At 43.0% G+C, this 22,811-nt stretch overlaps 1 protein-coding gene across 8 annotated transcripts in view; it reads left to right on the top strand.

The window, feature by feature from the left end:
* The window catches only part of LOC147309929 (filamin-C-like), a 59,814-nt gene that overhangs the window by 23,955 nt on the left and 13,048 nt on the right, over nt 1-22,811 (top strand). For 3 of the 8 annotated variants that reach the window (XM_086270256.1, XM_086270253.1, XM_086270250.1), the window contains 27 exons: nt 716-853; nt 1,183-1,309; nt 1,569-1,705; nt 2,193-2,386; nt 2,467-2,580; nt 2,673-2,816; nt 3,391-3,514; nt 3,810-3,970; nt 4,065-4,155; nt 4,890-5,059; nt 5,145-5,262; nt 6,194-6,456; nt 6,816-7,413; nt 8,871-9,044; nt 9,941-10,103; nt 10,204-10,364; nt 10,476-10,643; nt 10,886-11,009; nt 11,089-11,245; nt 11,394-11,510; nt 13,189-13,378; nt 13,464-13,487; nt 14,633-14,880; nt 15,910-16,002; nt 16,911-17,010; nt 22,318-22,458; nt 22,618-22,746. In XM_086270256.1, the coding sequence (XP_086126382.1) occupies nt 716-853; nt 1,183-1,309; nt 1,569-1,705; nt 2,193-2,386; nt 2,467-2,580; nt 2,673-2,816; nt 3,391-3,514; nt 3,810-3,970; nt 4,065-4,155; nt 4,890-5,059; nt 5,145-5,262; nt 6,194-6,456; nt 6,816-7,413; nt 8,871-9,044; nt 9,941-10,103; nt 10,204-10,364; nt 10,476-10,643; nt 10,886-11,009; nt 11,089-11,245; nt 11,394-11,510; nt 13,189-13,378; nt 13,464-13,487; nt 14,633-14,880; nt 15,910-16,002; nt 16,911-17,010; nt 22,318-22,458; nt 22,618-22,746 (4,368 nt within the window). The remainder of the gene's footprint in view (nt 1-715; nt 854-1,182; nt 1,310-1,568; nt 1,706-2,192; nt 2,387-2,466; nt 2,581-2,672; nt 2,817-3,390; nt 3,515-3,809; nt 3,971-4,064; nt 4,156-4,889; nt 5,060-5,144; nt 5,263-6,193; nt 6,457-6,815; nt 7,414-8,870; nt 9,045-9,940; nt 10,104-10,203; nt 10,365-10,475; nt 10,644-10,885; nt 11,010-11,088; nt 11,246-11,393; nt 11,511-13,188; nt 13,379-13,463; nt 13,488-14,632; nt 14,881-15,909; nt 16,003-16,910; nt 17,011-22,317; nt 22,459-22,617; nt 22,747-22,811) is intronic. The other 5 variants (XM_086270254.1, XM_086270252.1, XM_086270257.1 and 2 more) reach the window with 3 other exon arrangements.

Raw genomic sequence — 22,811 nt, 5'->3', positions numbered from 1 at the left:
ACATCATCATCAACCCTGCCTGTTCTTCCTCACGTCGCCTCCAGTAACTCTTCCTTCTGCAGCTAACCGACGCTCTATCCTCTGAGTGCATCGTGTTCTCAAATCTGATGCTTCAAACTTAAGTTTAAGTTTAAAGAACATATCAATCTATAGCAAGTTTTTCCTTCTGTTTGCTATTAAGTTTGTGTGTATTTTGTATTTTTCTTGAATCTTCAGCTCTGAATTCTGATTTCATCACGTCTTCCTCTTTGCTGCTTTTCCCTTTCAGCCTCAGCAAACTGCATTTTATGGCGCTGATCAGCTGACTAATGAGAAACTCGTGCTGCTCTGTGTGTGTGTTGTTAGTATATTTTAGTTAGAATCACTGTGTACTGTTGTACACACAGTAATCATTTGAGTTCAATCAGCTGTGCACTGATCAGTCTGAGAGAGTAAATGAGTAACCTGTGAGATTAACTATTAATTTCTGAGACCAAATTAACTCCAACTCAGCCCTCCATTTCAAGCTTCATAGCTCCTCCATGATAGCAGCCGACTTTATGGCTTCAGCTGGAGGAGGCAGTTGGACAGATAAGACAGATTCTGATGATTCTCCAGGCGATTCAGTGTAGGATTACATAGGAAGTATGAAACAGGCTCTGTGTGTTTGTGTGAGTTTCATTATCATTTGAGCATCGTTTCCCAGTCTTAACCTCCATCTGACTGATCCTTGCAGCCTGTAACCCAAACGCCTGCAGAGCATCTGGCAGAGGTCTGCAGCCGAAGGGTCTGAGAGTGAAAGAATTGGCAGATTTCAGAGTTTACACCAAAGGAGCCGGCAGCGGGGAGCTCAAAATCACCGTAAAAGGACCAAGTAAGACAGCAAGACTCACCAACCCACGAGATTCACCAACTGGAGCTAAAATCCCTTTAAGGAAACACATTTAAACACAAAACTGAAGAGAACCCCTGTTATTTTTAGTACAGAACACTGACTATAGCTGATATTTGTGAGATTTTTAATGATGGATTCAGCACAGTATGGCCTTTCCAGAATATCCAAAAAGAGGTTTCTCCTGTGTATGTACATTTGTGAGTGTGTTTTACAAAATGTTTTTATTTTTGGTAATTGGCTTTATTTTCATTTGAAATTTAGCTCAGTAAAGGTGGGCTGATTGTGGATTATGTTTATTTTTAATATAGAGGGCCTGGAGGAGTCTGTGAATGTGCTTGAGATGGAAAATGGCCTGTATGAGTGTAATTATTACCCCGTCATGGCAGGAAAGTACATCGTAACCGTCACTTGGGGCGGACACAGCATCCCTCGCAGGTGAGGTTGATGGAGTGATTATACATACTATTACATTTTGGGGAGTTAACAGTGTTTATTACAGCTGTGCATTATGTCACATATAGTAACAAATGCATGCATTTTAATCATTTGGCCATGTGATGCCATATAAAACTAAAGATATTGAGGATCCAAGATTGAACCCTGAGGTACTCCAGTGACTTGTGTGCATAAATGTAAACTTTTTTTTTTATCTGAAATAAAGATAAAAACTAATCAATTCGTTCTGTTTTTCCAGCCCATTTGAAGTTTATGTCAGTGAGGAGGCAGGGCTTCAGAAAGTGAGAGCCTGGGGTCCAGGTCTGGAGACCGGTATGGTGGGGAAGAGTGCTGACTTTGTGGTGGAGGCCATTGGAACTGAAGTGGGAACTCTCGGTTAGTTACAATAACATAAAGATGGGACTCAGGAAAACGTTAAGAGCTTAAGGTGCTGACTTATGGTCAAAAGCAATCCACAGTACTTCAACATCTTGTTGAAAAAATATTTTTAAATTTAATAAGGATGTAACATTTCTGCTGCATCTATCAAACGAAACGAGACCAAGGAAATCTAACACCTCATATGTTTCAGTAAACAGCTACCAAACAGAACTCCACATCTTTTATTTGCTTAAGTGGTCATGGAATAACAACCTGCAGACCTACTCCTTATCAACAGTCTGGTTACTTTTGAGCATCTGAAAACAGGGCATTGTGTGTAAGATGTTTGCCACTGTCCAAAAGCCTCTGGATCTGATGGTATATCCTGCTATTTCTGTGAATATTTGTGTGTCATGTAAAGTATTGAACTCCATGGGCAGATCCCATTGTTTTCACATTCATCAATGATAGGCAGTGTTTAAATAACAGCGTCTATGTGTAGGTTTCTCTATCGAGGGGCCCTCCCAGGCTAAGATTGAGTGTGATGATAAAGGCGATGGATCGTGTGATGTTCGATACTGGCCGACTGAACCAGGCGACTATGCCGTCCATGTTATTTGTGATGACGAGGACATCAAGGACAGTCCCTTCATGGCCCACATCCTCCCTGCTGCCAGTGTCATCTTCCCTGAGAAGGTCAGATCAGAGCCTTGTTGAGTTTCAAACATTTTCCTGCATGTTTAATTTTTAAACATGTGATGTGTTTACTTCCTCAGGTGAAATGTTACGGTCCAGGTCTGGAGCCTTTGGGCTGCATTGTTAACAAACCTGCTGATTTCACCATTGATACCCATGGAGCTGGCAGAGGAGAGCTGAAGCTCTATGCTCAGGTGAGGATTCAGAGGCAGCCTCTCCGTAATGTTTTAATAACACATTAACATCTTTTCAAAGTCACACCAGTGTAAATCTGTTTGTGTTGTAGGATTCAGATGGTTTCCCCATTGACGTCCAGATCACAGATAATGGAGACAGCACCTACTTCTGTGTTTACATTCCCACAAAACCCATCAAACACACCATTATCGTCACCTGGGGTGAAGTCAACGTCCCCAACAGCCCATTCAGGGTATAAAACCAACACCAAATATAGTCTTACATTAAAGTCACTGAAGTATATCCTTTAAATCTGTTAATCCCACTGACAATGTCTGCAGTTTGTTGCAGTGTAAACTGGTCAATCATTAACACGAACATACAAATACCTTGCTCTTTGAATTATTACCAACTTACAACAGACACTATGTGAGATTAGTTTCAGGTTTGTTTTTTGTTAGTAATCAGTAAAACATTAAATGGAAAAAACTAAATTAACCTTTAACTTAAGCAGATGTCTGCTAAACACGATTTCTATTCGTTGAAGGACAAAATGCTGTCATGTAAATACAGAACTTTAGGGGACCCATAATAGAGCCTTGAGGTACTCCGGTGGCTGCAGTGTTTTAATAATAGTGTGTCGAGAGCTCAGTGTATCACCTCAAATGTTTCTTAGCAGAAAAAGATGAGTTTAAAATTTTCCTTAAAAGCATGGATGTTTATATTCCATGATTTCTTCCATATTTCAGCTTTTGCATTTATTTGTTAGAGTCTAGATAGAAGCCAGGTTTATTGTTGCCAACAATGATGGTAATGTTGTGAATAAGGTGACTATCGGAGAGGGCAGCCATCCAGAGAATGTGAAAGTTTATGGTCCAGGTGTGGAGAAGACAGGACTGAAGGCCAACGAGCCGACTTACTTCACTGTGGACTGCAGTGAAGCCGGACAGGGTGAGACCTGTTTCATGTCTAATGTCCTCTTTTCATGTCCCGCCACCACAATGCACGACACATAGGAGATTGTTTTGTCTTTCTGATCGTTGAGCTTGATCTCCAATGAATGACTTTAACTCAGATTCAGACCAGCTGTGCAGCACACAAACATGCTGTAATGCCAAGTTTTGTTTTTATGAGTGTAATTAGAAAGAAATTAAATAGTACAGGAATACTGCTACATGATGTTTGAATATTACTGCAGAAATAACCTTGAATCTCTGTAATAGAGTTAATTATTATTTCCCTGCAGGTGATGTCAGCATTGGCATCAAGTGCGCTCCAGGTGTAGTCGGACCTGCCGAGGCTGACATCGACTTTGACATCATCAAGAACGACAACGACACATTCACAGTGAAGTACATGCCTCCGGGTCCCGGACAGTACACCATCATGGTGCTGTTCGCTGATCAGGTAAATGAGGGGTCAACAGTTGGATCAAATCTTAAATGCACATCTATGTTAAAACTGAATTGAAAAAACATCTCACACTTATTGTGTAAAACAGGAAATCCCTATTAGCCCCTTCAGAATAAAGGTGGATCCTTCCCATGATGCAGCCAAAGTCAGGGCAGAGGGACCTGGACTCAACAGGACAGGTGAGCTGGGTTTTATCACATTTGCGATCAATACAACACAAAAATCAGCGTGGGTTCTCTCCGGGTACTCCGGCTTCCTCCCACCGTCCAAAGACATGCACTTAGTGTGGATAGGTTAATTGGTTAATCAAAATTGCCCATAGGTGTGAATGTGCGAGTGAATGTGAGTGCGAATGGTTGTCTGTCTCTGTGTGTTGGCCCTGCGACAGACTGGCGACCTGTCCAGGGTGTACCCCGCCTCTCGCCCTATGACAGCTGGGATAGGCTCCAGCGCCCCCCGCGACCCTGAACAGGATAAGCGGACGCGAATGGATGGATGGATGGATGGATGGATGTTTTCTATTGATTCCAGCTGCCTACTATTTATAATTTATTCTGGCACAACTAGGGTGGAGCACCCACAGTTTTGATTTATATGTACAATGACAATAAAGGGTTATTCTATTCTATTCTTCTAATAATACAAACTTTAAATAATCTAAAAAGACTGTATCAGACTATAAACATCTATATCTGTTGTAAAGTTGGACATTTTAATCTTTAATTAGTCTGTTAGGACTGGCTCACTGCTGGAGCCCCTGTTCCCATCAGGGGGACAGCAGGTTTTAGCTTGTTATCTGTATTAAATTAGATAAAGTAAAATTTTATTTATATAGCACCTTTCTAGACAGAGAATCACAAAGTGCTGCACATAGAAGAACCTTATTAATAAAGTTTCTGTCTGAACTTTGCAGGGGTGGAGGTGGGTAAGCCCACCCACTTCACCATTTATACAAAGGGAGCTGGTAAAGCCAAACCTGAGGTCCACTTCACCGGAGCAACTAAAGGTGATGCCGTCCGAGACTTTGAGATCATCGACAACCATGACTACTCATACACTGTCCGCTACACGGCGGTGCAGCAGGTAACACACCAACTTCACATGTGTGATGGATTACCTGTGAGGTGACTGATGGACATAAGTTAAGCACTGCTTGTGTTTCTCTCAGGGGAGCATGTCCATCATTGTGTGTCATGGAGGAGACCCCATCCCAAAGAGTCCATTCACCATCATTGTGGCCCCCCCACTGGACCTCAACAAGGTCAAAGTTCAGGGACTGAACAACAGTAAGTCTGTGAGGAAAAAAATGGAACATTTATCATACAGAAGCAAAGTGCTTCCATACGGAGCCCTGATCGGGTTTCATGACGCAGCAGATGAAGCAGAGAATGCGTGTTTCCAGCTAAATTCCTGGAATTATTCATCACAAATTCCTAAATACAAGCTGCTGTTTAGCTTTAGATTACAGGATGTTTCCATAGAGAGTCCTGCACAGTTTGGTACTAATTATAATAAGTGAGGTGGAGAGTAAATGATGGATTAGATGAGTAAACAAAAGAATCCAGGAGTTCCTCTGAAAGACAATCACAACCCCTTCATGGGGATCCTTAATGACTCTGAGCTGCTGTTCATTCAAGCTCTGTTTCATTAAATTTAATCTAACTGATGTGTAATTCTGATCTGCAGTGGAAATTTCTCTTCTTTCTGAATCATTTAACATAAAACAAGCTTGAACTGCTTAGACCACTTTTCCATTTCATTTATAATCGGTATCAAAGGATTCCAACAGAAATATCCCTTAATGTGCAGCCGAACACACGCCAGCATTTCCAAAAATAATAGCTTTTCATCTTTATGTCTAAAGCTGCGTCCACACAGGAAAAAATTCACATGGTGACAGGAAAATCAATGACATTCAATGATGTCACGCGTGACATAAACGTTTCTCAACTTTAAGGAGAGCAATTAAAGTGATTGCTACTTAGCTCAGGATACTGGTGAATGACATATGACTGGCTAGTAAATACATTAGAATGTTACCTAGGTAACTGGAGCCTGGTAGCGACCAACCATCAGGTTGAAAGCGATGCACGGTGAGTGAATTGTCCTCTGTGTGGGTACAGCTTAAAAAGATGTTCAGACTTCACTGTTATCAACATCCTAAACCCCAAACCCCTGTTCCTGCTGACCATCCTGCTGTTTCTGTGCACTAATCAGAAGTAGACGTTGGGAAGGATCAGGAGTTCTCCATCTGTACTCAAGGTGCTGGAGGTCAGGGCAAACTAGACGTGAAGATCACCTCCCCTTCTCGTCGACCAATCCCCTGCAAGGTAGAGTCGGGCACAGCCAATGAGGTTCATACAGTGAAGTACATTCCTCCTGAGGAAGGACCATACAGAGTGGACATCAGCTACGATGGGAACCCTGTCCCAGGAAGTCCATTCACTGTGGAGGGCATCATGCCCCCTGATCCTTCAAAGGTGAGTTAAGATCACAACAACCCACACTGATAGAATTTTAATATTTGTCAGAATAAGTAAAGACATGTGGTTATCCTAATTGGGCTTTCATCGAGTCAGCAAAGATGCACAGAAAAAAGTATCAGACACCAACTAGGAAGGATCAGAAAGGTACTTAGTACTTAGTTGAGAAATCCTTGTGTAAATCTTTACTTGTGTGAATGTTTTTCAGGCCTACCAGTTTAGTAATCCATGGATGTTCAGTCAATCATCTGTGCTGATTCTGGTGCAAACCTCAGACTTAAAGCTAATGTCTTCTGCTAACCAGCATTAATAAGTATTCCTTGTGTCTCTTCTGGTTTTTTTCATTTACTTTCCAGGTGCGAGCCTACGGTCCAGGCCTTCAGGGTGGTGTGGTAGGCAAACCAGCCCCCTTTGCCATTGACACAAAGGGTGCTGGTACTGGTGGTCTGGGTCTGACAGTGGAGGGGCCGTGTGAGGCCAAGATTGAATGCCAGGACAATGGTGATGGATCCTGCTCTGTGTCCTACCTGCCGACTGAGCCTGGTGAATACGCCATCAACATCCTGTTTGCAGACCAGCACATCCCCGGTTCCCCCTTCAAGGCTGTGGTCCAGTCAGTGTTTGACCCCAGCAAGGTGACAGCCAGCGGCCCCGGGCTGGAGCAAGGCAAGGTCAACGAGGCTGGAACCTTCACGGTGGACTGCTCCAAAGCCGGAGAGGATGAGCTCACCATCGAGATCATCTCTGACTCTGGGGCCAAAGCTGAAGTTCACATTCAGAACAACAGTGATGGGACCTACTCCATCACATATATACCCCAGTGCCACGGCATGTACACCATCACCATTAAATATGGAGGACACATGGTGCCAAAGTTCCCCATTCGCTTGCAGGTGGACCCAGCTGTTGACACCAGCGGAGTGAAGGTCTATGGACCAGGAGTGGAACCCAGAGGTGAGCACTTAAAGATGTTTTAATGCCCAGTTAAAAGAAGGATGTCTGAGGTTTGTATACTTTAATCAAACACAAATGTAAAACAATATCTGGTCATCAAATTTGCTCATCGATTTTGTGCTCTAAACACGACAGAAAACTCAGTAGATTTTGCACACGTGTGAGAAGCTGTGAAAATGTACTGATTTTTATTAGCTGTAAACATGCAGGGGTGCAAAATGCTTCCACAAAACCCCCTGCAAAATTTTAGTGACGTAATGCCACTGCCATGTATGTGTATAAAATATGATACATGCACCTGATATAAAAACATGTCCAGAAACGCCCCTGACCCTAACAGGACGTCTGCCACTAAAGATGCAGGGGTTTTGGCTCCTCTATGTTATGGGGTACACATTACCTTCTATTTTCCTTAATAAACCATAGGGGAGCCTTTAACTTGTTTTCAGCCCTAATTAGCCTATCCGTCTCAGTGGTTAGAGTTTCCAAACTCTCTGCTGTTCTGAGGTCTGTTTTTACGACGACAGGACTGTTTCCAGTGTGATCTGGTTTAGGCTCAGCTCTCTGTGGTTGGTTCATTGGCCTCCTGGACGCCACCAGACTCCATTATCACAGTTAATAAACTCCCAACAGCACATTTAGTTTGTATGTTGTTCTTTTTTTAATTATTACGTTTTTCTTTCCGTATTTCGATTGCAGTCTTTATTAAATTGAGATTAAAGTAAAACCAATAAAAGAGCACTGAAGTCATAAAGTCTTATAATGAGAACAAATGGGAGAAGTTGCTGAATGCTCACGTTACTAATTTAATCAATAAACAAAGAGCAAAGAAGAAATGAGTGCTTGTTGCATTACTCTGATGGATTTATCCTGAAACAACCTTTGGTCCTGATCTAAGTCATGCTGTGAAAGTTAAAATATGAGGCTGGAAAGTGATAGAACGTCATACCTCTAACAGAGCCACGGCATCCAAAATGAACTTGTTGTTCTATTCAATCAGACCTGAAAGCAGCGACTGAGAAAGAGTTTGCTGAGCTCAGAGACTTTTATCCAATCAGACTTCACTGGAGTCGCCCCCTGCTGGAAATGACAGAAAATGCAGCACTAGAAGCTAAAGTCCATCTTTTGTAATAACTATGATCTGTGTTAATGATACACGTTTTCTATCATGTTTGGGTTTTTTTTAATTTATGTGACTGGAACCAAAAAAATAAATTAAGTGATTAATATGGCTGATTGTTTGTAAACTGAACATGAATTCTGTAGCACTTTAAATAATCTGTTCAGTATGACTGTATTCAGTGAAATATTTCAAATATTTTACTGTCTTTGGCTATGATTAAAAGTGATGAGTCCTTCTCTGCATCTTGGTAAAAAATGGGATGTTATATTTCATGGAGACATTGACTAACTTTCTTCTCTACTTTTTTGCCTTCGTGCTGCTTTCCTCTCCGCAGGCATCCTGAGGGAAGTAACCACTCATTTCATCGTGGACGCTCGAGCTCACTACAAGAGCGGTGGCAGCCATATCAAAACCTCGATCTCAAATCCGTCAGGCGCCAACACAGACGCCTACGTCACCGACAAGGGAGATGGGACATACAAAGTCGAGTACACACCGTATGAGGACGGTAAGCCTGAGACCTGTGTGTTGTTTGTGAGCCTGGCTGCAGATCGTCAGCAAAGACAGAGGACGGGCAAGACGACGGTTTGCTGCTGGTTTGTGGGTGTTTTTCCACTGCAACACCTCCTAATTGTGAAATAAAATTCCATTTGGCTTTCATAAGGCTTGTTTTCCCTCGCCAGCCATGAAGGACTGTTGGCTGAACTGCGGTCAGTCTGTGTACAGAGGGGTTAGCAGCAATCAACATCCAGGGCATAATTACCATTCCAGAGCAAATATATCTGATTTAATATTTAAGTGCCTGAAGCTCAGACAAATATCTGCTGCTCAAAGCTTAACCCTGCATGTGCTACTGTTATAGTCAGTTATAGTAATGTACTGAACATCAGTTACAATGATTGGATTCTGGTCCTTTAACCTCTCAGTGAGGAGCGGGTTTGGACCAAGGGTATTTATAGCTGCAGTCTGTCGGCGCTCAGCAGATGGTTTTCCACTGATAGTGAAGTGTGACGTGTTAGAGTCCATTGCATTGTGGGAAAGAAATACTCAGTCAGACTGGAATTTTAATGGAAGGTGATTCTTTGTCTGGTTTACTCCCACTCTGCCTGAGAGGTTGCTGGTTAAAAACTGAACCGTGGGGTAAAAAAATGAGTGACCATTAAATGTTTGGGTTACTTTGAAACAACACACTCAACAGCTGAAGATGGATAAATAAATAAATGTGTAAAGCATTTAATTTGTATTTCTTCGTATACAAGTTTAAGAGAACAAACAAATTACAGAGCAATGAGGAGGTTACTCAGTGACATCTACACACCGGATCACTGCAGAATGGTTTCACCCACATTATCTTGACTCTATCCATTAAAATACTCACTTTTACTGGACTCTTGTTTGCTGAAGGTTTACATCTGATTGAAGTTCTTTTGGATGACATCTCGGTGCCAAAGAGTCCGTTCAGGGTGTCCGTGAGCGAGGGTTGTGATCCCAGTCGAGTCCGAGCCTACGGTCCAGGTTTGGAGGAAGGACTGGTGAACAAACCAAACCGATTCACTGTTGAGACCAGGTATCGTCACTCTGTTTTTAAATCCAGAATAGATTTTGTAGCATCCATAGATCTCTGTTTAAACATCCTAAACTTCCTTTTTGTTTCATGCGTGCCTCAGAGGTGCTGGCACTGGGGGACTTGGCCTGGCCATTGAGGGTCCATCAGAGGCAAAAATGTCATGTAAGGACAACAAAGATGGCAGCTGCAGTGTGGAGTATATCCCCTTCACACCTGGAGAATATGACGTCAATATCACCTTTGGAGGCTTACCGATCCCAGGTGAAGGTCACTTAACCCTGTAGGGTGTGGTTTGGATATAACTGACTCTGCGCTTTTCTAAGGTAAAGATATCTGCAATCAAGAGCGTCTATTACGTCACTTGTCTTTCAGGGAGTCCATTCCGGGTCCCAGTGCGAGAGCTGGTTGATCCCAGTATGGTGAGGTGTTCAGGTCCTGGCCTTGGAAGTGGAGTCCGGGCTCATGTTCCTCAGACTTTTACTGTAGACAGCAGCAAGGCAGGGGTGGCTCCCCTGTCAGTTCAGCTATATGGACCAACAGGTAAGATTACAAAGACTTATTAACCTCATAACATTGCCCAGGCCATTGGTAACCAGGAAAGCTGTTCCAAAAAAGCTGCACCTGCCTTACCTTATACCCGTGGGACTTCCAGTCAGACCAACTCATTATCAAGCTGGAGTTAAATCTTTCTTTAGTAGTATTGTCATGAAACTCTCCCATTAGCTTTAATCACCTGATATCACCTCATTGTGGCCTTGCCCTGTGCTCTGGTTTGTCTTCAGGTGTAGCTGAGCCACTCAACATCACAGATAATGGTGATGGCACTCACACGGTCAACTATACTCCTGCCAACGATGGCCCATATACGGTGTGCGTAAAGTATGCCGACCAGGAAGTGCCCCGGAGGTTGGTATTGAAGAGAAGTGTGTACAAGACAGTTCTGGTCCTTCAGGTTCAGATTTAACCTTTCTAACTGTCTCTTCAGTCCTTTTAAAATCAAGACGTTACCGGCTCATGATGCTAGCAAAGTTCGAGCCAGTGGTCCCGGTCTGAATGCATCTGGGGTTCCAGCCAGCTTGCCAGTGGAGTTCACCATTGATGCCAGAGATGCTGGAGAAGGACTGCTCACCGTCCAGATTCTGGTGAGTCTCCTGTCCTGAAATCATCATTGTGCTGCCCAGTCAGTGTTTGGCAGGGAGGTGTCTGTCGTGTCTTGTTGCTCTTCTGTGACCTGTTTCTGACTCACCCCGATTCAAACGCAGACCGGCGGGCTTGTTGCTGTCACTGCAGGGTCCAGACGGCTGCAGTCGCGAGGCTTCATTGTTTGTGGAAGACTGGGGCAGGAGGGTGTGGGAGACTCACATAGTAAAGAAAACCATCCCCTTCAGTATTCTTAGGAGAGGCTCTGTAAGCCCTGCACTCTCTCCCTTCACCTCCTTCCCCCTTTACCTGTCTCTTGTCCCCCCGCCCAACCCACCTGTTCTCCCCCGCTGACTGCCTCCTCATTGTGTAGCCTTTGGCTGTTTTCACCGCTCTTATATTCTGCATAAGATCTAAAGTGTGAATATTCCTGTGACGCTAATAACATCCATGAAACTCATTATTAGTTTCATGGATGTTATTAAAAACGGAGACTCAAAGAAAGAATAGCTGCACGTGGTTAAGCTCTTATAATCAACTCCTTAATATGGAATCTTATCTGTTAGTTACACTTAAATGGAAATCTTATAATGGAAGAACTGTAAGGATAAAATAAGAGTGAGAGAACAAATTTCAGCCCTTTCCCTTAGCAGTTCACATCTGACCTGGCAGATGGTAGGATGTTAGGTAAATGCTCTTAGTTAAAGCCTTTTAAATGAAGCTCATAGTTTCCTGTGTTAGAGTCCAAGTACTTGAAATATCACTTTCAATGTTCATCAAATCAACAACAGATTCAAAAAGATTATCTGCTGGAACGTTAGAAGCAAATTTTCATTGGCAGCACTTTGCTTGGCTTCCACCCCTCTGTGGTCTGCACGTGCACTGACTCCATTCAGTTTGTTTAACGAGTTAACAGACATATTTGATTTTGAGTTGTTAACTAACCAGAGTTTTTGGTAAACCTGCTTCCATTCAATGATCCATCCATCCACTTGTCTGACCTGTCATTGCTGCAGTGAATAGTTAGATCCTGTGAGAACACTTGTGGACGTGACAAGCCCACTGCTCTCAAACCATCAGCGGCCATCAGGTCTACGATAGTGTTCATAATGCGGTAGCTGTTAATCTTTCTGATACACACTTTAGTTTTTCACATGGATATAAGCTGTAGATGCCTGCTTCCACACACCAGGGGGCGCTGCTGCACAGGGAGGTTAAATCAGATTTTTTTATTTTTTTTTATTTTTTTTACGCCTGTTTTTACATTCAACTGCTCATCACTGACACAGTGAAAAGTTTTAGATCCAGAAGTCTGAATTTCATGTTGGTTGTTTGATCTCTAACATATTTGTTTATCCAGAAAATCTGTTTTGTCCTCTTCTTCTGTGCAAGATACAGAAACCGGGTATTACCAATACTGCAATGAGAAGTATATTCTACTTTGTACAAAAGCAGGGGCAGGATGAGCAGTGCCAGAGCCCTACAGAATGACCTGCAGCAGGCTACTGGTGTGAATGTCTCCGACCAAACAATCCATTGATTGCATTTATGTATCACAAAGATTCCTAAAAATCATCAAAAGAAGTTGGAAATTATCATTAGAGACCAAAACAGTTTCTGTATCAGGTTGTAAAGATGTTTATTTCTAATGTAAGGTTTTAACTGATGCACTGCTGAAGCCTCTGCTGGACATCAGAGGAACTGCAGGTTTGTAGCTTCCACCCAGCAGTTCAGTTTGTTTGTGTCCACACATGAAGAAATGAGCCTCAGTCTGGTGACCAAGAAGATCTCTGATCTCCGTAAAATAAAATTAATTTGACTTCATATTACTTTTCCCTTTTCTTACTATCGATGGCAGATGGTAGGAGACCAGTGATGGGCAATGGGACCTATTTATGTTTTCTGTACCCCAAACATGACTAACTTCTTGTCTGTACGCTTCCAGGATCCAGAGGGAAAACCCAAGAAGGCAACCATTCGAGACAACAGAGATGGGACTTACACAGTGTCCTACGTGCCGGACATGGCGGGCCGCTACACCATCACCATCAAATACGGAGGAGATGAGATCCCGTACTCACCTTACCGGATCCACGCCCTGCCCACCGGAGACGCCAGCAAGTGTCTGGTCACAGGTTAGGCTCCACCCATCAGCACTGAAACTTAAACTTTATCATTGGAAGCTTAGCAGCATCACTGATTGTAGTTGTTTTCCTACAGTGTCGATTGGAGGACACGGACTCGGTGAGTGGCCTCAACTTTCTTAGACTCACTGAACGCCAACAGATAAACAGCATTACAGTTTTGCATAAAAAAGCAGCTGCTTAACTAACCAACCAGCAACTACACATATATACTGAACGGTGGATATTTAAAATGGACACTGATTCATTGAGTTTAATGTTTTCTCAAATTTTGGTTCTGCATTGTGACTGGAATCCAGCTCTGTGTGTGTGTGTGTGTGTGGGGGGGGGGGGGGGGGGGTAGTTTGCTTTAAAAGGTAGGATACCATTCCTAGTAGTAAAGGTCACCTCAGAAGTTATTATTATTATTATTAATAATAAGAATATAAAATTAGCTGGAAGCTGTTATATATGGAAGGAACTGAATAAAATAAGATGCTAAATATGCAGTGATTTCTGTTCTCAGAGGCCAGAAGATGGGCTGGGAGTTTCTCTGAGCTTTCAGAATGAGTGATGGGAAATGTCATTCGCTAAGCAATGGCTAAACTAAATCCCAGTACGCGCTGGGAACTGGACATCTGTCAGTGCAGCTTGAAGCTACTTAAAGATGTTTTGGTGTGTAGGGTGGAGAATTAAAAATGCTTGGAGGTCACTGGATAAACTCCAGTGGACTCCAGATGAGACCGAAACTATCTGTGGCATTTCTGCACTCATTTCCTGTCATCTATATTTGACATATGTGTAACTACCCACAATTACTGTCACTGTATTTGTCCAGTCAGTCTGTCTGGAAAACAGAAGGAAATCCAAGATTTATTATAAGTATGTTTTGCACTTTAAACCCACCCAAACAAATTCAAACACACTCAGTGCAAACTGAAATAAATGACAAAGACTTTAATTTATTGTTTTATTTAAGGGTTTCTATTGTGCAATAAACATATTGATAATAAACACAATAGAGATTAACAACCCACTCTAACAGCTCATTGAGCAGCACTCACTCTGAGGCTGGGTACACCACCGTTATCAGAACCTTTTTCTTATAATCACTGCTCACGATCACTCTTAAAGCTTCCCCTAATCAACTCAGCATCAATCTAAACATTTAACCTCCCTGGTATTAGTGTGTGCTTTCTTTCATTAACATTAATCACTTCAGAAATCACTGCTTTGACTCTGTTGGTTCCACAAATGTCTTGTCAGGTTCAGGAATTGGACCAACCATCCAGATCGGAGAGGAAACAGTCATCACCGTGGATGCAAAGGCTGCAGGGAAAGGTAAAGTCACCTGTAAGGTGTCAACGCCGGACGGAGCGGAGTTGGATGTGGATGTAGTGGAGAACGCAGATGGGACGTTTGATATTTATTACACGGCTCCAGAGCCAGGGAAGTACGTCATCACCATCCGCTTCGGAGGGGAACACATTCCTAACAGCCCCTTCCATGTCGTGGTGAGTCACCACCCTGAAAACACCATGATTTGGGCTTAGCTGATTTCAGTTTGGGACTGAGTTGGAGTCAAGTGGTCAGGTTAGCTTTGTTTTGCTTTGACTTTCTGGCCTGTTATTGTTGGTTTTATGGGGATGGATTTGGGATAGTTTAGGTTGAGGTTAGTTTAGGTTGGGTTAGGATTTTTTTTTTTTTCTTGGTTCAGAGTGGTTTTGTTTGGGATTTGTTGGCATGAGTTTGGTTTGGCTTTGGTCTGGTTTTTGTTTAGGGTTACATAGTTAGGTTTGATTTGGGATGGTTTGAACTGGTTTGGGGCAGTTTGGTGTTTGTTGGGGTTGGTTTTGGGATAGTTTAAGTTGGGGTTTTTGGATTGGGTTTTGTTTGGTTTGAAGGTCAGTCCTTCCAAGGCTTCTTCATGTAAATACCAAAGTAGTTTTACGCCTCCAACTATCTCAACCCATCTGAATCTATCAGATTTGGAGCCACTGGAGATCGATTAGCTAATGGCTCATTTATTTAACACTCTGTATAACTGCATGTCTTTCACAACTGATCTTGGGATTTTTTTTTTCATGAATATTAGTTGTCACTATGAAAAAACAAATATTTAAATTATTTAGTTGACCCCCAAACAAAACAAACTCTTTGAATAAAACTGTGAAACTGTGAATTCTTCACAGCATTGACACGATGGAGAAATCTCCAGTTTAAGGAAAATAAATGTATTATTATTTATTATTTTGTTCATCTTTTTGTTTTCTTTTATTTTTGTGGCTGTTTTTGTATTTTTTTGTATCTTATGTATGTATTTGTTTTATGTCTCATTTTTGATTTGATTTTAAGTTGCAGTCTATTTTATCCTTAATTTTTCTTTGACTATTTGTTTTATTTTTGTTTATTTATTGTATTGTTCCATATTTTAATTATGTTTCAGATTTATTTCCTGAAACTGTGGAAAATTGCTGCGCTTTTCGGTGTGTTTGTTTCTGGTTTGCTTGTGTTTGTAATGGCTGCACCTTGTTCCTCGTCAGGCAAGTGATACCATCCCAATAATAGAGGAACCATGTGACAAGCTTCAGTTACAGCAGCCCTACTCTCCCTATGCGGCCTTCTCCCCTCAATGGGTATCATCATTACCTCCATACCTGCTGTTTATCTGCCGCTGCGTCTCCTCTTCATAAAAACTGTCATCTGTTCCTCGCTTTGCCCTCCATCACTGCAGCGTTTCCTGTCCCACAGTCGATACCGACCCACATTCACTTATTGATTGATCTCTGGCTCAGCATGAGGCTGCATGTTTAATCTGCATGATCATCATCTCCTGCTGGGAGGGCAGCTGGGGGCTACTCTTATTAACACTACCCTCTGATTTTTACCCTCTGACTGGCTGATATCAGAGACAATTCAGCATGTCAACTTTTCTTCAACATCTGGAGAGCAGCTGATCCAGATGTTCTGACAATGTGATGATTTTAGAGAAATAGTTTCAAGACAGATTTGATCTGTTTTGTATTATTTCAGAGAATTGTGTATTTTCTTAAAATTATAATTTATTTTATTTTTATACTTTTATAATTTTTTCATATTATTTTTAGTATGACATTATTTTAAATTTTAAATTTTGTTTTATTGCTTTACTCTATTTTTCATTAAATGTATTTAATTATAATTTTTTGGTAATTTTATGGTTTCGTTATAGTTTTCAGAGCCGTTGTCTCTATTTCATTTTGCTTCTTTATATCAAAATGCTTAGATAGGTTAATATTTCTTATATTAACCTATATAATATTATTTTCTTATTATCTCAGAGACTGTGCAGCAGTCATTTGTTCCAGTTCAGTTCTGATCGTTAGAAGCTCCCTTCCTTTCCCCGCTCTTAAACCAGTGTTACCTAAACTGGACCAGTCAGATGTCTCTGTCAGCCTCTCTGCAGCCCTGCTGTGCTTCCTCTGCCTCTCCCCTCTCTCTGGATGAAATCCCAGAGTTCCTAGTATGATGCCACTAACGCCCCTCCCCTCTTGCTCTGGTTCAGGCTACCGATGATCCCGTCAGCCCTGTGGATGGGCTGGAGCCGATGCTGCGTCCCTTCAGTCTGGTCATTCCCTTTACGGTGCAGAAAGGAGAGATCACAGGTAGGGCATCTTTATTTCTAATGGTAGTGTTTATGCAGTTTGTGTTAATTTTGTTTTGTTTTGTGGGCATTTTAGCCATTATTGGACAGAGACGGTGTAGACCAGGGGTCAGCAACCTTTAACACCCAAAGAGCCATTAGGATGCGATTTCCACGCAAAAGAAAACACTGGGAGCCGCAAATACTTTTTGACATCTAAAATGAAGATTACACTGTATATATTGTTTTTTACCTTTATGCTTTGTGTGAACAACTAAGGTCTATTGCTTGTGAAATCCATGAAGTGCTACAGAGAAAATTACATTTCAATTTCAAAATTACAATTACATTTAGCAAACAAAAACTGTTGTGAGCCGCCACCCTTATATCGCCTTTGGGCTTTTGGAGCCTTGACCTGACTTTTAAAAAGTAATTGGAAAAAAAGCACTATGCTGCTAAAAAAAAATGAAAACTAGATATTTGCAAAATTCTGCCTAAATATGTATTTTACCTGGTTAATGTGTGTGGCGGGGCGTGGTCTGCAGCGCCGCTGCAGGGGAGGCGGACGCACCTGAGCGGCACCCGCAATCACGCCTCGCCGCCTTAACGTCTGTGCTATCTATGCTGTTGTGTTGGTGTGTGTCGGGCTGTGAACTGAAAAGCTACAGCCGGCTGTATGCGTACAGCAACCGTGTGTGAAAAGTGGTAGATGCTGAAAAGCATGTTCATGGAAACATCGTTGGTCTGCCGTGGTATGTTTACAATGGAACTTCTGCTCCTGAACCTCTGCGCACTGTTACGTTATTTGAGGTTATGGATGTTATTTGACTGGAGGCATAACTCACAGACACAAGAGACGCGCCATTACTCCAATGAGTGTCCTTTATTATTTTTCATCCCCCCCTACAACAACAACCCAGCAGAAACGTTCCTACCACTTAACATTTACCTGATACTACATCCCCCCTACTAAATAGGATGTGATGCTGGAATACAACCAAGAAAACAGATTAGACCCGCACGCTTTAAAGTATACTATTACTATGTCCTTGTGCTTTATCTGGTAACAGCTTGTTTACTGAACTCGCTTGGTTTCAAACCAGACTACTCAGAATGTCCAAAAATAAACTCTCAAAGTATACAACTCTGAACACTAAGCATAAGTGCACATTTCTGAACTATTCAGTGCAGCTACAAACAACATGTTTAAACAGTGCAACCATTTGCTTTATTTCTCATTGTCTCTATGAGGGATGGGGTAGACTACCCAGCCCTCAGCCTGAGTGTGGGGATTATTCTGCCCCATTGCTCACTCAGTTCCAAGCCCTATGAGCAAACATAGTCTTTTAGGTATGCTGGAGGCCTCCTAGACCTGGGTTGGATTTGGCTCCCAGCTTCAGGAGTCTGCTGGCTGGCCCCCTGTGAGATAGTGTCTGGAACCGACACAATCTATGCAGCTGGAACAGAGTTCTCAGGTGAAGCCTCTGGTGGATCGCCAGAAATCTCTGGTGCCCCAGGTGTCCATGTAAGATGGTAACGGTTTCTTCTCAGCGTGCCCTTTGCTGTCTCGATGATGTAGGACCTCGGTGAGCCTGCCATGGACACGACTGTCCCTCTAGTATCCATGTCTGAGAACCACACTTTGTCTCCAGGATTGAGCTGTAGCATATCATGTGCTCTGTGTCTGCGGTTGTAGTTTTGTCTTTGTTTTTGTCTGTACGATTGTTCTATAGCTTTGAGCTTGTCTGTGTCCGTACCTCTTGGATTTAGCTGTGATGGGATGACAGGAATAGTTGTCCTTATCCTTCTACCCATGAGAAGCTCTGTTGGGCTGTAGCCATTTGCCAATGGAGTGGCCCGGTATGCCATAAGGGCGAGATAGGGATCGCCAGACTTTTTAAGAAGACTTTTGATGGTCCTGACTGCCCTCTCGGCCTCCCCATTGCTCTGAGGGAAGTGGGGACTGGATGTCTCATGGCTAAAACCCCATTCTTGTGCAAATCTTTTGAAGGAATCAGACGAGAACTGAGGTCCATTATCAGAGCGAACCCGCTCTGGTATGCCATGACGTGCAAAGATTGATTTACAGTGCTCGATCACTGCCTCTGATGTTGTAGATGTCAGTTTGGCAACTTCGAAGAATCTGGAAAAGTAATCCACAATGACCAGGTACTGTTTATTCTCTATCTGGAACAGATCAGTTCCAACCATGGCCCACGGTCTTTGTGGGAACTCGGTAGGTAGCATGATTTCTTTGTGGTTAGTCCGCTCACGGCAGCAAGTGTCACAGGTCCCAATCACTTTTATCAGCTCACTGCTCAGGCCTGGCCACCAAACAGATTGTTTAGCTCTCTCTCTGCATTTCGTTATTCCCAGGTGTCTCTCATGTAGTTTAGACAGAATGTCTGCTCTGAGTGATGTGGGAATCACTATTCTGCTCCCATAAAGAAGCAAACCATTGTGGACTGTGAGGTCACCTGAAAATGGCAGATAAGGCTGGAAAACCCTTTCGATGGAGTACTTATCTGGCCATCCTTCCACACAGAACTTCTTCAGCTGGCTTAGAATGCTGTCATTGTCCTGATGTGTCTGGATTTCTCTGAGTCGTGGCTCTGTGGCTGGCAGGCTTGCTATGACGGACTCCACATACAAGTTGATTTCTTCCTCCGGCAAACCTTCAGTTGTGTCACATACAGGAGCTCTGGACAGTACATCTGCTGTTGCAATGTAGCTGCCATCACCAGTGTGTGTGTGAGTGGGTGGATGACTGGATGTGTAAAGTGCTTTGGGGTCCTTAGGGACGAGTAAAGCGCTATATAAATACAGGCCATTTACCATTTACCAGGAACATGAGATATGGTATAAGAGAACCTCATCAATCGCATGCGTAAACGTTGTATACGAGGTGGAAGCTCGTCCAGGCCCTTGGAGCCAAGCAACGAGACCAGAGGTTTGTGGTCTGTTTCAATGTGGAATGTTTTCCCAATTAGGAACTCTGCAAACCTCTCACAGGCCCATGTTGAAGCGAGGGCCTCCTTCTCAATTTGAGCATATCGCGCTGAGAGCTTTTGAAGCGTATGCTACTGGTTTCCACCCTAGATCGGCGTGCCGCTGGAGAAGCACTGCTCCCAAGCCATACGAAGATGAATCAGCTGATACGCACGTTTCAGCATTTGGATCATACAGAGCAAGCCCTGGGGGTGTTGTCAGTTCTTTTTTGATGCCGTCGAAAGCCTGCTGCTGCTGTGGCCCCCATGACCACAGGTTGGACTTCTTCAGTAGATCTCTTAGGGGGCGCGTTTTTTCCGCCAGGTGAGGAAGAAACTTTCCTAGGTGATTCACCATGCCCAGGAAGCGTCTCACCTCACTTATGTTGCTGGGCTCATCCATGGAACTCACGGCATGCACCTTGTCAGGATCTGCGCTAACCCCCGATGCCTCAATGACCTGCCCCAGGAACTTTATCCTGTTCTTGGAGAACTCACACTTGTCGTTCAATGTTACTCCAGCCTCCTGCAGTCGAACCAGTGCTTTTCGAAGTCTCTCATCATGCTCTGCTTGTGACGTCCCCCAGATGAGCACATCATCCATCTGGCAGAGGACTCCTTCTAAGCCCTCAAGAATGCGTGCCATCCGTTTCTGGAAGTGTTCTGGGGCTGATGAGATTCCAAAGCACAGACGATTGTAACAATACCGACCAAAAGGTGTAATAAAGGTCGTGAGCAAAGAAGAGTCCCTGGATAAGGGAATCTGCCAAAATCCTGCATTGGCATCCAGCTTTGAAAACACTTTTGCTCCTGCAAGCTGTCCTAGTGTGTGTTCTACTGAAGGGAGTGGATGCTTCTCTCTCATGACATATTTGTTTAGTTCAGTGAGATCGCTGCATATTCTCACTATGCCTGTGCGCTTAGGAACCACCACCATAGGCGCGCACCAATCAGTGGGCTCCTCCACCTTGGAAATGACACCCTGCTGCTCCATCCTGTTCAGCTCTTCTTTAACCTTTGGTAAGAGTGGAAGGGAGATTCGCCTAGGGGTCGAGAGGGAAAACGGCTGTGCCTCTGGTTTCAGAACAATATTGTACTCCCCCTCCATTTTGCCTAAGCCGCTGAAAAGCTTGGGGAATTCTTGTTTGACAGCGTCAATAGAGTCTAAGCTAATATGATTCACTCTAGCAACCAGCTGTAGTGCCACTGCAGCATGCCCGCTCAGCAGCGGTGTGCATAAACCCTGTACGACATGAATGTCTTCTTTGGTTTTGTGGTTGTTCTTGCTGAGAGTGGCTGTGAACATGCCTTTAACCTTCAGACGTGTTCCTCCTCCTCCATTGTTGCGAGCGCGGACGCCAAGGGGCTGCCAGACATTTATACAGCCGTATTTCACACATGACTATGAAAGGCGGAAGAGGAAGTAGTTCCTCTGAATGTAGACAATCCGAATGTTATAGTTTCTTCCCACTGTGTTCCTGTTAATGATAAACTACAAATTTACTCTAAATTACTAAAATATCGATATTTTAATGTGAGAATCGATTCTAGAACATAAATGATTGGTATCGGAGGAATCGATATTTCAGGATCGATCCGCACATCACTAATAAGAAGTCACTTTCATCTTTACGCAGGACTGTAAGCTATCATCTGTGAGGCGTGAGCAGTGTTTGTTTTTAGCATAGTTCGCGGTGGAGAATAGCTGTTGACATAATGTGGATCCAAAGATCCATAATTTGCCTACCTGGGGTTGAAAGTCTCGATAAATGCAAGGTGTTTCGGCGGGTATGCCGGCTTCAGTGAGTGTGACGCTTATTTTCAGCCATGAAAAATATAATATAATTTTATATTTCAATATCACAATACTCTTCCAATTTAGGACTAAAAGTTAAAAAGAACATAAATAAACATAAATAAAATGCACTTCAGCAAAATATTTAAAAAATATATATATATATTTTCCCAAACCACGCAGAGCCGCACTATAAGGACTAAAGAGCTGCAGGTTGCCGACCCCTGGTGTAGACAGACAGGAAAGCGGGTCAGACTTGAATCTGCTCTCTTCTGTGTGGCCATGCCGCACATGGTCGCCTGCTCATGCTCAGTTGGCACCCCAGTAAATGCTGTTTCTTAGCTTTGACATATCATTCCTAACCAGGTGACTTTGCATCAAAGGATGCACTTGAAGCATTACTAGAGGCTGATAACTTGCATAGTATTTTAATCTAATTTAAAAACTCTAATGAAATTTAACCTTTTGGTTATTGTGATTAGAATGGTTTCAGTCTAAACATGAAATTAGTCAGAATAACTGAACTTGTGTGTGTTTTATCCTCCAGGTGAAGTCCGCATGCCTTCTGGCCGAACGGCCCGACCTCACATCACCGACAACAAGGACGGGACAGTTACTGTGAAGTACTCGCCAACTGAACGAGGCCTCCATGAGATGGACATCAAATACGATGGCAACCACATCCCAGGTGATCCCTCCTCAGTGAATATGTGTTCTGTTTCTGAGGCGCACATTCTTTCGTCTTCAGCAGTGTTATCAGCAGACAGACTGACTTTCAACCTTTAATGTGAAAATCATTAAACATCACATTAACACACAGGTTCTCTGTGTGCTCTCTCTGTTACAGGAAGTCCACTCCAGTTCTATGTTGATGCTATTAACAGTGGTCATGTGACAGCATACGGTCCCGGCCTGAGCCACGGCACCATGAACCGACCAGCTACTTTCACTATAGTTACAGAAGATGCTGGAGAAGGTATCCCTCATATGTACACTAGTAGATATAAGAGCTGTTTAAAGCCTGAGCCCAGTTCTTCTCGG

The sequence above is a fragment of the Aulonocara sp. 'chitande type north' Nkhata Bay genome, linkage group LG17 (assembly GCF_057382095.1).
Source record: "Aulonocara sp. 'chitande type north' Nkhata Bay isolate Kocher_YH1m ecotype deep benthic linkage group LG17, A_spYH_male_GT1.1, whole genome shotgun sequence".
In the NCBI taxonomy this organism is placed as follows: Eukaryota; Metazoa; Chordata; class Actinopteri; order Cichliformes; family Cichlidae; genus Aulonocara; species Aulonocara sp. 'chitande type north' Nkhata Bay.
The sequence above is the reverse complement of the archived record's forward strand: the minus strand, read 5'-3'. Positions and strand labels throughout refer to the sequence as shown.